At 47.7% G+C, this 16,937-nt stretch overlaps 1 protein-coding gene across 1 annotated transcript in view; it reads right to left on the reverse strand.

Moving 5' to 3' along the window:
- DOT1L (DOT1 like histone lysine methyltransferase) overlaps positions 1 to 16,937 on the reverse strand; it is a 74,136-nt gene that overhangs the window by 30,437 nt on the left and 26,762 nt on the right. Inside the window, exons 6-13 of the mRNA XM_077922028.1 lie at positions 15,937 to 16,031; positions 14,943 to 15,005; positions 9,285 to 9,340; positions 7,935 to 8,014; positions 3,986 to 4,054; positions 2,621 to 2,727; positions 1,282 to 1,323; positions 583 to 666 (exon numbers count right to left, since the gene is read on the reverse strand). Of these exons, the coding sequence (XP_077778154.1) occupies positions 583 to 666; positions 1,282 to 1,323; positions 2,621 to 2,727; positions 3,986 to 4,054; positions 7,935 to 8,014; positions 9,285 to 9,340; positions 14,943 to 15,005; positions 15,937 to 16,031 (596 nt within the window). The remainder of the gene's footprint in view (positions 1 to 582; positions 667 to 1,281; positions 1,324 to 2,620; positions 2,728 to 3,985; positions 4,055 to 7,934; positions 8,015 to 9,284; positions 9,341 to 14,942; positions 15,006 to 15,936; positions 16,032 to 16,937) is intronic.

The following is a 16,937-nucleotide window of genomic DNA, read 5'->3' on the forward strand; positions in this document are numbered from 1 at the left end:
AGATAAATAAGAAGACACGAAACCTGAGAAAAGCAGAATCCCTCCCTCGAGAAGCTGCCCAAGGGCTCTCTGTTGCTCCCAGAGGCATGAGGACTAGTGTCTTGTGCTATACTTATGGGAAGGGCTGGTTACTGGGGGGAGGTGCTTGTTCGCCTGTACTTCCGATTTCAAATTTTTTAAAAAAACCACCTTGTTTGAAAATACTATTTAAAGAAATATTACAGTATGATGAACTCACGGCTAGATTTGAGCTATGAGCAACAGATGTAAATAGATTATAATATTGTGGTTGTGATTTGATAGATAGAAGAAGCAGTAGAAGGGGAGCAACAACAACATGGAAAATGGGGTGGGAACAAAAATAAGAGAAAAGCTTTGATTGTATATGTTAAGAATGTTGAAACTTAACAAAATATAATTGGGGGTGGGGGTGGGAAGCTCTGTTTAAAGAAATGTCGTGCTGTAGATGTTGGGACCCCCCAGCACCACCCAGAAACATGCTGCCCCTCTGATGTGTGCCTGAGTCTGGCTTTTAGGAAACTGCAACTGTCCACACACAGCGGATTATTTGTGGGTTCAGACCTTGGTCTCTTGGGCCTTTGTTGGCGTGGTGGTGTTGCTCTTGTTTTCTCGTTGCTGGCGACGTCTAGCTGCCTCTTGTTCCTCCTGCGGAGTGTAAACATTGAGAGCGTGAGCACAGAGAAGGCTGGGGGCTGGGGGGGGGGGAGAGAAAAGACAGGAAAATGTCCCCCTCCTTCCAAACAATAAGAGGTGGAGGACACACAAGGAAGAGCGTGTCATTTCTCCTCTTGAAAATGGGAAACTCCACCGTGCGTGAAAATGTGAGCCTATCTCCCTGCAGCCTTTCCAACACAGGGCACTGGAGGATTTGAAACAGATGTTGGATAGTCAACCCATCAGGAATTATTTAACTGTGATTTCTGCATCAGAGGAGTTGGACTAGATCAGGGCTTCCCACACTTTGTTCTCCAGCTGTTTTGGAACTACAGTTCCCATCATCCCTGACCACTGGTCCTGCTAGCTAGGAATTGTGGGAGTTGTGGTCCACCAACAGCTGGAGAAACATTGGCCCAGATGATTCCTTAGGGTCTCCTCCAGCTCTGCAACTCCATGATTCCCTGCATACCAGCCACGGGAGAAGAGGGCTCAAAGAGTGCTTTTGCACCCGCGTTACGTGTCTCGGAGAGGCTGCGCTATTCTGAAGCTTCCACGACTGCAATTAGGCTTAAAAAGTAAAACGGCTATTGTTACGCCACTTACCCTGAGTTTTGGATTTTTGAGACTAGAGAAGTAGTTTTCAAGCTAAATAGCAACGACAAGAAAAATAGATCAGTATAATAAATAAACGAATAAACCACCTCAGGTGTCCCAGGCGTTTCATAGGAGCATTCAGCCATGGTCTCCCTAAAAACCGCACCAAGAACCTGCCCTTAAAATATAATCACACCAGCATTTAGTGATTTGGGACCAACAAAATGAGAAGTCTTATTTTTTCCTACGAAATTTATGTAGGACTTGATTGTAAAAAAGCAAAAAAAAAAAAAAAAAAGCCCACCACTCTCAAAATAGTTTACAGAAAGCAGCGTCTAAGAAGTGGACAGAACTTCTGTTGATGGACCACAATCACAGTGCAATGACTGAACAACGGGAAACTGCAGGCGCTGTGTTCTTAGGAACCGCGAGAAGCGACAAACAGGGCGGCGGGGGGGGGGGCGGGGGACTTGCCACCTAAAATCACAAAGATAAAAGGTTGCAATCCAACTAAATAAATGAATGCAAAAGAGAGCCGTCAGGGTCCTAAGGCAGAGCAGCCAGGAACTTTGGGGTCCCTTCCAGCTTGACAATTCCATAATTCTAATTCTCTGCAGAAGGTGGTTTGTGGATTTCACTTGCTGATGCCCACGCCACCCCTTTTATTTTTGTTGTATATATTTATTAAATTTATATGCCGCCCTCCATCAAAGATCTCTGGGCGGTTCGCAGAATGAAATACAAAATAAAACACAAGTAAATCATTGAACCAAAACAACAAAATAGTAACACGCCCTTTCCTGATCCCACCATGAACACACATGCACAACGTGAAAACCGGTGTTGGGCTGGACATTGATTCTTGGTATAAGAGAGTAGGGTCAATAGCACTGGCTGAGAAACTAACATGCCAGGTGAGAGGGGCAAAGGGCGAACACAATCCATATTCCTTTTATAATATATGGCAAAGGTTTACTGGATACATAAATTGTTCAGACTGTGGCAGGAATCCACCCAGCACTCATGGGAAAATGTGGTGTGATCTCTTAAAGAGTAATCAAATGAAACTTTTAACATGTGGGAATGCTGAAAGTCTGCAATTTTATCAGGACAAGTTATTTGTTGTTTACTGTTGTAACAGTTACTTTCTCAAAAAGTTATCTTCTGTACCGTGAAAATAAATAAAACGTTTTTTTTAAAAAAATGCACGATAAAATTAGGCTGATGATGCTCACCACTGCCATTTGCAAGCAAATTAATACACAGACTTATTCACACTTACACACACACCCCCTCACGGACAGCCCCACCCACCCACCCACCCACTGCCCTGTGTACAGCTACTCACTATGGTCCGATCGATAGTATGCAGGTAGTAAGAAACAGGTTTCCCAGTCCATGAGACAGACCCTTTGAGTGGTGACAGTTCTACGACTCTCATAATAGTGCCGATATCTTTTGGGGGAGGAGAAAGATGGGAGAGGGTTAAAGAGGAAACAGGAGCGCCAGCCGCGGAGCACATTTCAGAGTCACACCCCACCCTTCGTGCTGTTTCACTAGGGAACTCATTCCCACAGGAGCCAGGGGTGGGCAGCAACTTAGACGGCTTTCAAAGAGGACTGGGGGGCAAATTGACGGCGGGGGGAGAAGGCTGCCAAGCCACAATGGCCGGAAGCCATTGTGGCCGGAAGCAAGCTCTTCTTAGGTTCTTTCAAAAAAAAACACCAAAAGCCTGTTTCTGTACACCAAAGATCGGGCATCTCTAGGTGTGGTTGAGTAGAAGGTCAACAGTCAGGGGTGCTGCGATTAGAGACTCTTAACACAGGGCTTCCCAAACGAGGGTCTCCAGTTGTTTTGGGACTACAATTCCCATCATCCCTGACCACTGGTCTTGCTAGCTAGGGATGATGGGAGTTGTAGTCCCAAAACAACTGGAGGCCCAAGTTTGGGAAACCCTGTGAATCTGACAACATCTGGCAGAGGGATCAGAGACACACAGAAATTTCCTGTCCTGACCTAAGAATTAGCATTCGTTGTAGTATCATTCCCTCTTGAGAAAACGGAATGCCTTTTCTTAGAGCAGAGATGGGGAACCTGTATCCCTCCAAGTATTGTCACTCCGGGAATGCCTCTATTTAGAACAGGCATCCCTTCCTGGGAGTAGAGATGCCTTTTCTTAGATGACGGGAGTTCTGTTAGGATTTCACCCCTCCCTATGCTGCAGATATAGGATTGTTGGATCACGTGTCTGTGTGTAATGCATTTCAGCTGCTGATTGTTAGAGCTATATAAGAGGAAAGGGAGATACGCTCTTTGCTCCCTTCCTCCCACTGTTCTCTCACAGTGATGTTTCGTTTCAGCGTTCTCTCCGAGGAAGAGGAGCCATGTTTACTTTGTACTGTTGTGTTTGATTTCGTTGCAATAAATAAGGATTAGATGTTACACCCCAAAGCTAACGCTTCTATTTTGGACTCTGCTAGTCGTGTGCTCATGTCCCAGGAGAATATGGGTCGCATCAGTGTGATGGGAGACCGGAGTGATGAATCCCGGCCGACGCTGCATTGGGGGAAGGCACAAGGCCTCGGCGTTATCTCCCAACAAGTTCAAGCCCAGGGACGTCCGAGGGAGCAGGAACAAAGGCTGGACACCTAGCTGCTCACACTCAGTTCAAAACCTAACACACTTTTAAAATAGAGAGAGAGAGAGGTCTTACCACTCAAGTTTCGACTGTTTATTCTAAAGTTCAATGGTGCAAAAGGTTTCGAGGATACAATCTGGCCACCTGTCAGGGGAAAAAGCAGGAACAGAGCCCCCCCGTTAGTTACCCTAAAGCAGTGGAAAGGGCACAGGTCAAATTTGTGCCTTCTTATGTCAAAAAGGCAAGGCTTTAGGAATCTCTCCTTTCCCCCAGTCATTGTTCCTTGCTAACGTAAAATCAAAAAGCAGAGGCAAACAAAAGACAGGGAACATAAATCAAAAGTAAACAAACCACAGAGAGAATGCATTTGGCCAAGAAACTGAAGAGTTGGCCCTCTCTCGCTGCGGTGCAAGAATAGGTGGACTCTGGCTACTGCAGAGGAAAGAACTTGCAATGACACATTTCCAGGACCTGAACCATTTCCCTGCCATCGGGTGGGATTCCACTCCTTACGGGTCACTCTCTTCCCCCACTAAATTGCAAAACAAAAAAGGCTTTTCGTGCTGCATTGATTTCTGCTCTCTGTTAATTTCGGAAGCACGGTATTGCTACGGCGCTCTCCACCTCTAATCATGTTTTCCCTCTTTCTTTTCCGCCTGCACTTTTGATTTCGTGTTAATGACCATTTTGACAATCTTACCGTCAGGGAGGTTCGCGGGTGCTGCACGTAAACAGTCTTAACTCCCCCCCCCCCAACTCACCAAGTTGAACAGATGGTTTTATATGAACTGTTGGCATTAGGAGTTCAGCCTTGAAATCTGAAGATAAGGGATCCCCTACCCACCCCAAATAACCTCTGAAGTGATTTACCCTAATGGCTGCATATTAATTGTTTCCTTTTAGGTCACAGGTTAATTGCTCTTTATACCGAGGGCAGAGAAGGGCGGGCAGAGGCCGGTGGCGTTCTGCAGCAGCGCCCCCTCAGCCTAGTGAACCATATTCACCAATTAAGTGTACTTGCGGTCTTTTTTAAAAACAACAACAGCACAGGTAAATACAGCGATACAGAGGACATGAACACTTGCCACATCTAAAGCTAGACCTTTTGTCTGAAGAGCTGAATGAGGGAGAGGGAGAGCAAAAAAGAGGAACAAAAAAACATGTGTAAAAGCGTTTAAGCAATAAATATTGGAGCAGCCGAACCACAGGCACACACAGGCACACACATGAACATTCAGATCAGCCCTAGTAAACTGGGCCCAGCCCTAGCTGCAGAGGCTTCTGGCAAAATCTCACTGACGTGAGAGCCGTCTTTGAAATTAGCCAGGCGCCAGGAGCATTTTGCTCCTGGCTTTCGACCACCTGCAACCAAGTGGACATGCCTGGGCGCCACAATGGTGCCTGGTATCTCCACCATCGGGAGGTGCATGCCTGGGGAATCACTGGAACAGGATTGTAATTCCCCATCCTGTAGAATTCCACTCTTAAGGAAATCAGTGCTCACTGGAAGGAGTACTCACTGGAAGGACAGATCCTGAAGCTGAGGCTCCAAGACTTTGGCCACCTCATGAGAAGAGAAGACTCTCTGGAAAAGACCCTGATGGAGGGTGCAAGGAGAAGGGGACGACAGAGGACAAGATGGTGGGACAGTGTTCTAACTGCTGGAAGCAAACTGCTGGAAGTAAACAAGCAAATTGGTGTCCCCCCCCCATATGTAGAGGGACGCGGGTGGCGCTGTGGGTAAAACCGCAGTGCCTAGGACTTGCCGATCGTATGGCCGGCGGTTCGAATCCCCGCGGTGGGGTGAGCTCCCGTCGTTCGGTGGGGTGAGCTCCCGTCGTTCGGTCCCAGCTCCTGCCCACCTAGCAGTTCGAAAGCACCCTTAAGTGCAAGTAGATAAATAGGTACCGCTTTATAGCGGAAAGGTAAACGGCGTTTCCGTGTGCTGCGCTGGTGCAGGCTCGCCAGAGCAGCTTCGTCACGCTGGCCACGTGACCCGGAAGTGTCCTCAGACGGCGCCGGCTCCCAGCCTCTAGAGTGAGATGAGCGCGCAACCCTAGAGTCGGACACGACTGGCCTTCGGGCAGTCTTTACCTTTACCCCATATGTAGGTGCTGGACTTGTAAGAAAGCCGAGGGTATTTTGGGATAGGATATATCATGAGATAAAAAAGATGAGACGAGATGGTTGGATAGTGTTCTCGAAGCTACCAGCATGAGTTTGACCAAACTGCGGGAGGCAGTGGAAGACAGGAGGGCCTGGCATGCTCTGTCCATGGGGTCACAAAGAGTCAGACACGACTAAACGATTAAACAACAACAACAACAACAACATCCTGTAGAATTCTATCCGTTGTATTTTATCTGCGCAATCAGAAAGAATTTCTGGAACCAGACACCACTAAGAGAAAGAGGATGGAACAGGCCAATAGAAATACGGACAGTCCCTGGATCAAGTGACTTTTCTTCTTTAAATTCTCAGAGCTCTTAACCTGGCTCAAGGTTGTCCTCTAAACTAGCCAGGTGCTTAACTGAGAATCAATCGCAGTCATTCGGAAAATAAGACTTTAGAGCAGTCTTGCCCCAAAAGGAATAACTAGGCATTGCATTTTGGCAACTGTAATCTTGGTTTCAGGAGCCATTTGGCACCTAGCTTTTTTCATCAGAGTTTTCAACACTGCGTCAGAGGGAGATTTATTCTGGATGCCTATTTGTATATATATATAAAAAATGCCGGCCAAATGCAGCTTTCTGCTTTTTGTTACATCAATCTTCCTATATTATTCTGCCAGATGGGTTAATAGTCACCTTGGGTTTTTTAGTTGTATAGCTATGGTATTTTTCTATTACTTGGTCATATCACTAGAGAGAAAAACATTGTAATGAAATGTGTAATATTGTGATATATGTGCTTAAAAATTGGCATTTTTTGTTTTAATACAGGGTGAGTCTTTTAAAAGGGGCCCCGTGGAACATGTATAATCAGTACCCATGGGGCCTCTTTTAAAGGACTCACCCTATATAAAATTCAGTTAAAAATTGCACGCGCACACACAAAGAATTGGGCCCAAATCACCCAACTGGGGTGGAAGGAAAACCCCAAGACAAAGGGTGAGAAGAAAACAAAGCTTTTGCCTGACACCCGTGGAAGAGAACTGCTCCCTGTGACTACACCCATGAGATCGAAGAAGCCTGGCAGGCTGAAACAAAAGCGCCTGGGAGGGAGTTTCACAGCCACAGGACTCATCAAGCCCACCAGATCGCATTTCAAGAGCAGGTGTCAAGTCCTCATTTGTGGGTTGTTATAATTTTTACAAGGTGAGATCAACCTGAGCCAGTTTTCTGTTGAAGGACGAAGACAAGGACTGATAGCGGCTGTTTTAAGAGAGGGTGAAGGGAAGTGGCTGGCCACGGTGGGAACAGGATGAGGGGCTGAGAAGGATGTTGACAAGCTAGAAGGTGGGCAGAGGAGGGAGACCAAGATGATCAAGGGTCTAGAAACCAAGCCTTATGAAGAACAGTTGAAGGAGTTAGGTACATTTAGCCTGCAAAAAGAAGAGACTGAGAGGGGGTAGGATGGTCACCTTCAAAGATCTGAAGGTGGAATAAGCTTGCTTTCTGCTGCGAAACCAACAGGTACAGATTGCAAGAAACGAGATTCCAGCTAAACAACTTCCTGGTGTTAACAACTGCTTGAGAGTAGAACGGACTCCCTTGGAAGGTAGCAAACTCTCCTGCAATGGAGGATTTGAAACAGAGGTTGAGTGGGATTCTTTAGCTGTGATTCCCAGATTGCTCCCTGAGCTTCGGCTGTGCTGGCTGAAGGGAGCCAGCGTTCAGGAACATCTAGAAACACGACATCAGTTGCCCCTGCCGATATCCATTCTAGGAAGCCCGTTTATTGAGGGCAGAACAGCCACCTCCAACATACAAAGAACATACTCGTTGCTGCCACCACACAACTGAAAAAGCACAATCGTCATCCCAACAGTGGAGAGGCCAGTGGAGAGGACGCAACTCTTTACCTTCCTTCATGTTTGCAAATCGCTCCTTCAGCTGATGATCCACCTCAGGTCCAAAGGCAAAGTTATTCACAAAAATAACACTGGAAGGTAAGAGGAGTTTTAGTAAAACATGGACACACACTGTCTTGCTTTTGCTGCAAGGGGTGGGGGGAAGGGTGCACATCTGCGTGCATACACACACATGCACGTGTGTGCACACAAACATATGTACTTTGCTGGCAAGGCAAGGCATAACATAGCTTTCAACTCTCACATGTGTTTCACTAAAGCCACCCCAGAAAATACAAGGGAATGTGTTCCGCATTTGTAAAATACCTTAGAAGAAAAGACCAACCACATGGAAGTGCTGCTGCAATTCAGCGGTGCTCCAAGCACCATGGTCTGGGTTTTTTAAAAGCATTAAATACGTCTTGGACACACAAATCCAAGCCTGACACTTCCTATCCCCCCAATTTTAGTACCTGAAAGCCTTCTCTACAGACCCTCTCAGGTGCAGAGATCAGCAGAAGAGGCCCTCTTGGCAGTTCCACCTCCCTCAGAAGTTCAGGGGTGGTGGCTGCCCCGGCGGAGAGGGCCTTCTCAGCGGTGGCCCCAAAGTTCTGGAACTCCTTCCCCACAGAGGTGCATGAGCCTGGACACTGAGGTCCAGCTCCAAGGGCCTTCTGGCAGTTCCCTAACCCTAGGCGAGAAGTGAAGCTCCAAGCAACCAGGCAGAGGGCCTTCCCGGTGGTGGCACCCACTCTGTGGAATGGGTTCCCATCAGATGTCAATGAGACAAATGACTACACAACTTTTGGAAGACACCTGAAGGCAGCCCTGTATTGGGAAATGTTTAATGTTCAATGTTTTATTAAGTTTTCATATGTGTTGGAAGCCACTCAGAGCGCCTGGAGAAACCCAGCCAGGTGCACGGGGTATAAAAATATTATTATTATTATTATTATTATTATTATTATTATTATTATTATTATTATTATTATTGGAACCTTCAGCACACAGCTTCTGGAGGAATGACAGGTTTTTGCCCCAGACCTTTGACACCTAAAGTCCATATTTTTAGGACCCACATCTCTTTGTGGCCATGAGTTGTTCCAAACCGTTTTAACTGCTTTAACCTGCCCTGGAATCTTAGGGTGAAGGACAGTTAAATAGCAACCACCACGGCCACCACTAGCCAGTTGAGCCCCTGAGCAGGATCCCTGAGCAACCCAGCACTCTCTCCTCGCAAAGAAATGAGACGGGGGCAATATCTAGCATCCAATGTATAAGAAGTGGGGGCAGGACAAGCAGGTGAACCCCGTTCTGCGCCCGGGGGTGGGGGGGTCCGTGTTAAAAGACAGAGCGCCGTACCTTGTGTTTGCGATCCTCTCCCGCCATTCTTCCGAGAGGAAGTCGCCTCTTTCCAGCTAAGAGGAGGAGAGAGAGAGAGAGAGAGAAAATGGAGTTTGACTTTCTTGTTTTAACTCAGCGCTTGCTACCGTGCCCGAAGAGGGAGGGAGAGGGAACATCTTCCTAAGACCAGCCCGCAATTCAGATTTCTGAATATATTTGGGCCACTGACAAGGCACTGAAATAAGGAGACCGAAAGGAAAAGTCACACCCCTCTTATCTTCAACCAGACTCTTCCTACTTTTTGGTGCGGGGGGAATAGAGAGATCGGAACAGAAGCCATCACCTACACAGGCTCCTATTAAACTGCTGTGTCTCTCCGCCCCTCCACCCAACCTTCCCCGTCTTGTTTCTCTGGTCGCAATGGTGGAAACATAATCTGCTTAGCGAGCAGCAAAAGGGAGGCACCATCTGCACCAGATATTTCCATCTTCCCAAGGCAAGGAGGGAGCCAAAAGACAGCAACTGGCTTGGAGGATATCCACCTCAAAGCTCTCTGTTTATGCAAATCCGTGAGAATAAATCTGTGCCTCCGCAGAGGAATGTTGAAGGCGGCTGACTCTTCCGTGCAAAAAAACCCACAAATCCATGTGCAATAATCAAAGAAAATGTTCTTTCCTGTATCGGCTAATTGTTGGAGGGGTCGCGATAAACTTGGCGCATGTTATCATTCAATGTGGGAATGTATGTTGGTGAAAGATTGCTGGAGCTTAATTTTGGAAGGAATAATATTACTAAAGAAACTGCAACTTGCTGTCCAAAATTATAGTTACTGACTATTTTTGGTGATACAAATTGTAGATATATTGTCAAAAGAATTGGTATTAAACGGCTCAGGACCACAGGGACTGCCTCTTTCCATATGAATCTGCCTGGACCCTGAGATCATCTTCTGAGGCCCTTTTTTGTGTGCCTGCTCCATGAGAGATCCAGAGGGTGGCAACATGAGAACAGGGCCTTTTCTGTGGTGGCTCCCCTTCTGTGGAACGCTGTCCCCAGGGAGGCTCACCTGGCGCCTTCATTTTACAACTTTAGATGCCAGGCAAAAATGTTCCTCTTTAATGAGGCCTTTGGCTGATTGACATCCAATGCCCTTTTAAAATGTGTGTGTGTGTGGGGGGGGTGTTATTAGGTTGTTCTTGTTCTGTTTTTTATATATATATTGTGATTTTATCTTGTGAACCGCACTGAGACCTGCAGGCATATAGGGTGGTATACAAATTTAATAAATAAAAAAAATACAATTTAATAATAAACATGGTATTGGCAGCATGAATAGTAATTTCAACTCAAGTCTGAAACTGACTGTAAACCTCACATTGGGCGCTTGGGTGCCGTTCGCTCTGGAGCAGAGCTATAACGGGAGAAAATTGCACATAATTTGAAAATCAGACTTTCCAGACGCTTTACGTATGAACTCCTAAGCCCTTGTCCCTGACCACCAGCCATGCCAGCTGGAGTGTATCAGCCCCTGCAGGGAAGTTGCCCATCCCTGGGGTCTAGAAAAAAATAATCATAGAATTGTAAAGTTGGAAGGGACCCAAGGGTCATCTAGTCTGACCCCCTGCAATGCAGGAATCTCAGCTACATATGCAGCATCCCTTGCTCTCAGGAGAGAATGCCTCTTCTAGACAGAGGGATCCCTCCATCTTTCGCAAGCAGGAGAACAAGAATTAAGAAGCAACGCTTTGAATTGGGGCTTGGAATCAAACCAGAATCATGCACAAGCCAATGAACCATTCCAGGTGACACCATTCTCCCCAAACTCCTGTTTCAGTGGAGATTTTCAATTCAGCTGGAATTTTCCAAACGTAGCCAGGAAGCAAGTTCCTTTGCACACACCCTACCTCCCCACAACACAGGCAAGAGGGTCTACCCAGCAGAGACCGCAGAAGGAACTCACGTTTCATAGCAGGCAGGGTGTGTGATTCTGCCAAGAGAAAGTGGGGTCTGTGCAAAAGACATTAAGAAGGAGCAAGGGCAGATTTCCAGCGGTCTATGGAGGTCCTATGGAGGTGGGGGTTGCAGGGGAGGGAGTTTTGGAGTCCAAAATAAATCTGGGCTCCAAAATAAATCTGAAAAGAAAACCCTCCGTTTGCAGCAGCGGGGAAGTGTGGCCAGGCTAGCTGGCTGTAACGTAACGCAGACATGGAAGGGAGAAAAATTCTGCATTCTGAGAGTCCTCTCTGGTGCACGACACTTGGCTCACAAAGACCTGTTTGTTCTGCCTGGAAAAGCACACACAGCTATTTTTGAAATAATAATAATATTTCTTAGACACACACTCAAGAGCGGCAGGAACCCAAAGCTACGGAACGTGGCTCGGTTTCAAAGCTATGGAAGCCGTTGGAGGAGGGCTTGGGTATTTTGTTCCTCTTTTTCTTTCTTTTTTCAAATATCTGAGCGGTAAAAAGTTCCCGCTCAGGAGGAAAAAAGAAGCGTTAAATCCGGAACGGCTTAATACCTTGCAGACCTTTTCTTTTTCCTTTTGCTGCAAAAGGAGCAGACTATTAAAATTACCTCTCTTTTTTGCAGGGAGGGGAGAGAGAAATGGCACTGCTTCCAGGAAAAAAGCACTGGACTCACACCCGAAAACCCACCAAGTTGTTGTTGTTTTTTGTGGGGGGGGGGTTGTGAAGTGACTCCCAATTCCCGTGCGGAAACTAACCACAAATTATCTACACACTCCGCAAAAGAATGCCAGCTTCAGCTTGGGTTCCCCCCTCCAAGAAAAAGCTGTACCAAGTTGGGAGGTTTGAAGACCCTAAGTCAGGGGTCAGCAACCTAAGGCCCATGGGCCGGAAGCAGCATGCGGAGGTCGTTTGACCCGCCCATGAGTCGCCCCAGAACCAAGGTTCCTGCTTGCGTGCTGCGCTAAACCGGTGCAGCGCAGTGCGGGAACTTGCTTCTGCGGCCCCGAAAATCGCGTCTGCGCACGTGCTGAGAATCACGGGCGCACGCGTGATCCGGCCCAGGCAAGATAAACCTTGCTGACCCCTGCCCTAAGTGGTGGTGAGCGACCTGCCCCAGCCTAATGTGTCAAAGGCAGGAAGAGAAACTGGGGAGAAGTACGCAACCACCTTGAGCAATTGGGAGGATAGGTAAAGGGACCCCTGACCATTAGGTCCAGTCGTGGCCAACTCTGGGGTTGCGGCGCTCATCTCGCTTTATTGGCCAAGGGAGACGGCATACAGCTTCCGGGTCATGTGGCCAGCAGGACTAAGCCGCTTCTGGCGAACCAGAGCAGCGCACGGAAATGGCGTTTACCTTCCCGCCAGAGCAGTACCTATCTATCTACTTGCACTTGGACGTGCTTTCAAACTGCTAGGTTGGCAGGAGCAGGGACCGAGCAACGGGAGATCACTCGGTTGCGGGGATTCGAACTGCCGACCTTCTGATCGGCAAGCCCTAGGCTCTGTGGTTTAACCCACAGCGCCACCCGCGTCCCGGGGAATTGGGAGGATAGACAGCTGTTGTTGCTGCTGCTGCTGATAGGCTGACACAATGTCCCTCTCCTCCTCCTGAATTAACCTGCAAGTTCTCCCTCCCACACCCTCAAAGTCATTAAGCTAAGCAGCCAATTTTAATTTCCTCTTGCAAGATATCTAATGCATATAAACACACACACACAAACTTATTTGGTCATTAGAGAAACCGGGGGGGGGGGGAGTGAAAGGTGGGGAGCATTTCAGAGGAGAAAGGACAGGGGAGGGAAGGTGAGGCAGAACGACATCATTGCAGGAGGAATCCAGGAAACAACCACTCAAGCGCTCCAATATCCCACAGGCTCCGCGTCATTAAGCTCCCCCCAGATACCTGGACAGCATTCAGGAGGGGATACTTCCGAGTAGGAACCGCCAAGAAGCGGGGGGGGGAGCACCATCTGTCAGCATTAATTGCCAACGAGAAGCTTTCAAGCCTTAACTCAATAATGGAAATGGGAGCAAAAATTCCCTAGGAATTTCTAGGGAGGAGTTGTTCAGGGGCTAGGCAGAGGCTGCTTGCTTTTAAGAAAGGAGCTCCTGAAGCTCTGAATTAGGGAAGCCCTGTTTAGGGAACTTTATAATGTTTGATGTTTTGTTGTGCTTTTAATACTCTCTTGGGAGCCACCCAGAGTGGCTGGGAGCAAACTAGTCAGATGGGCAGCATACAGTATGATAATAATAATTATAATAACAGTAATAATCTGAGGATCCGGAACTTAAAGGAAAAGCCTCTTTTGGAGAAGCAGGAATCCTGAGGCTGAGCCAATCTTGCAGGGAGGGCTTCCTTCCCCAGCACGAGATCCGAACCCCATTTCTTTTCATTTTCTAAATGGATTTTATTGCTGCCATCACCTGCTATAGATTTCGTCTTTTGTCTTCCCTCTGCACGTGGAGACCTCTTAAGGAATCGCAGCCGGATAGGCAGGGTATAAATAATAACATTACTACTACTGCTAGTACTGCTACAACCAAATTTTGCATGGTGGCTCCTGAGATGCTGGTGGTAGAGTTTCCACCTTTGCTAGGATATGACTGGACGCCACTTTGAATCACAACGGCCGGCTGGACCTTGAATAACTGCACTGGTTTGTTTCTTAGAATTCCCCATTGACGATGGGTGCGAGAGTTCTAGTGACCTAGGGTGTGTGTGAGGTGGGAAACCTTGAGTCTGTGGGCTGAATGGGGCTCTCCAAGCCCTCTCTACCTGGCCCTCAGGACTCATGTCCTCTCTCTGACCCTCTGTCACACACCCCAGAGTGCTTTTCCTTGCCTGCAAGGAGAGATGCGTGTGTAGGACCTATGGCAGCTGCATGGACTAGGGCTCCGTCCACACGGTACATTTTTCAAGCACTGTAATACCACTTTAAACAGTCATTGCATTCCCCACCCCCCAAGAACCAAACCCTCCAACATTTCTCTGATGAAAATAGGAAAGTCCCATTCAATCATCATCATCATTTTACTATTTATAACCTCTCCCATCTGACCTGGTTGCCCCAGACACTCTGGGCAGCTTCCAACATATATAAATAAAACAAAAACATATTAAAACATCAAACTTAAAAAAAAAAAAACTTCCCTATGCAGGGCTGCCTTCAGATAGCTCAGGGGTCACATTAACGCCATACCCTCCAACTTTTCTCCGATGAAAATAGGGGCATCCGAACGGAAAGTGAGACATTCCGGGATCAAATCAGAAACCGGGCGGCTTCTGTAAATCCAGGGCTGTCCCTGGAAAATAGGGACACTTGGAGGGTCTGCCAAAGCGCTTTAGCAATCAGTGCTTCTTCCCATGAAAGTCTGGGGGTGGGGAAAGGGATCTCCAAGCCCCCTTAGCAAACCATGACTGTTTACAGAGATATCATAGCGCTTTAATGTATTGTGGGCATGTGGCCTAGGTGTAACCTTCCACAGAAAAAGTCTCATAGGTGTCACATCGTGGTTCTCCGCCCGTTCTGGCTCACCCACAATTGGCATGTGCCCTCCTCCCCCCCCCCCCAAGACCAGAAAAGGTTCTCTGCCCCTACACAAAGGTGTAGCCTCTGAAAACCCCACACCAAAACAGAGGGGGAAGGAGGGTGATTTGCAACAGGGTTTGGTGGGAGGTAATGTTTGCAGTTCCGTTTCAACTCACTGTGTAATCTGCATGTTTTTTCCCATACCATTTCATCCACTTTCTGAATTCTTTGTCCATCGTCTGGAAAGGCAGGCAGCCGGGAGAGAGAAGAGGGGAGGAGAAAGCAGGTGTGCTGTTAGTAGTAAATTGGATAGTGACCCGTTTCCAGCAACCTGGGGGAACACAGCAACTGCGGCAGAGATCATTAACCACCAAGGACTTGCACCAGCAGAGAACATTTTTTTTTTATAATTATCCTGTGTTGTATTGACTGCATTTAGTGCTCTCTTTTCACCTGTACTGCTTGTGGCACACGGCCCAGATATTTTACACAATGGAAAGAAATCTGAATACATATTTTTATCAATTCAAAGAAGCTGCTGCTTGACGCCCTATTGTATCAAGGCAGAATTTAAAGCACAAGATTGCAGGCTTGGGGTATCTACATGTGCACCCAATGGCTGAAGTAGCACCATTTCTACAGGCTGTAAGAAGAAGAAGAAGGGGAGTTTGGATTTGATATCCCCCCTTTCACTCCCTTTAAGGAGTCTCAAAGTGGCTAACATTCTCCTTTCCCTTCCTCCCCACAACAAACACCCTGTGAGGTGAGTGGGGCTGAGAGACTTCAGAGAAGTGTGACTAGCCCAAGGTCACCCAGCAGCTGCAGGTGGAGGAGCGGAGACGCGAACCCGGTTCACCAGATTACGAGACTACGGCTCTTAACCACTACACCACACTGGCTCTCTTGTAAAAGGAAAGAAGTCAGGTTCTCACAGTGCAGATTTCTTTCAGATTCTTTAAAACGAGCCTGCACACCCCTCAAGTCTAGATTTCTCTACGTTGCACTTGGCTTCTAATCATAGCTGTCAACTTTTCCCTTTTCTTGTGAGGGATCCTATTCGGAATAAGGGAATCTCCCTTAAAAAAAGGGGAAAGTTGACAGCTATGCTTCTAATGTAGGTCACAGGATGCTCCCCCTTTCCAACCACACAAACACACACGAACTACGTACCTCTGCATATTTGGCCGGAATATCTGCTTTCTCCACGCCATAGTGATGCTTGCAGTTTGTGGCCGCTGCTACCTGAAGAACGACTTGGCCCACACCTGAGATAAGAAGAGGAGAGGAGACAGGTAGAAACGGAGCAGAATCGATTATACCCTTCCAGTAAAGGTAAAGGGACCCCTGACCATTAGGTCCAGTCGCGACCAACTCTGGGGTTGCGGTACTCATCTCGCTTTATTGGCCGAGGGAGCCGGCATACAGCTTCCGGGTCATGTGGCCAGCATGACTAAGCCGCTTCTGGCGAACCAGAGCAGCGCACGGAAACGAAGTTTACCTTCCCGCCGGAGCGGTACCTATTTATCTACTTGCACTTTGACGTTCTTTCGAACTGCTAGGTTGGCAGGAGCAGGGACTGAGCAACGGGAGCTCACCCCGTCGCAGGGATTCGAACCACCAACCTTCTGATCGGCAAGTCCTAGGCTCTGTGGTTTAACCCACAGCGCCACCCGCGTCCCTCCAGAGTGAATGCTAAATACACCCACCTCTCCCTCCCAATTCTGCTGGTCATTAGTGGAAAATGACAAGCTCGGTTCGGGGGCGGCTCGGGGGTAGTTTAAACACCCCCCGTGGGCCGCTTGTGGCCCATGGGCTTCAGGTTGCTAACCCCTGATCCAGGACATGAGGAAAGCAAAAGGGGACCAAAAGCACAGCCCTGCTAAAGAAACCGTGGTTTGGCCATCACATCCAAAGTGGGCCATTAGTTACACAGCTCAGCTGCTTCCTAAGCAAACTGGTACACGCTGCTGAATCATAGCTGTCAACTTACAGATTTGGAAATAAGGGACCAGCAGCCTCGAAAATAAGGTATCAGCAGCCTTATTTCAAAATAAGGGATTTTCAGGGCACAGGTATGTTCAACTTCTGAGCCCCTCCGAGCCAAAGGCAGAAAGCCCAGCCAGCAGCCAAACGAAGCCTCAAGCGGTAGTTCCCACAGCGCAGCAACCCGG

Source organism: Podarcis muralis, chromosome 18, assembly GCF_964188315.1.
Source record: "Podarcis muralis chromosome 18, rPodMur119.hap1.1, whole genome shotgun sequence".
Lineage (NCBI taxonomy): Eukaryota > Metazoa > Chordata > Lepidosauria > Squamata > Lacertidae > Podarcis > Podarcis muralis.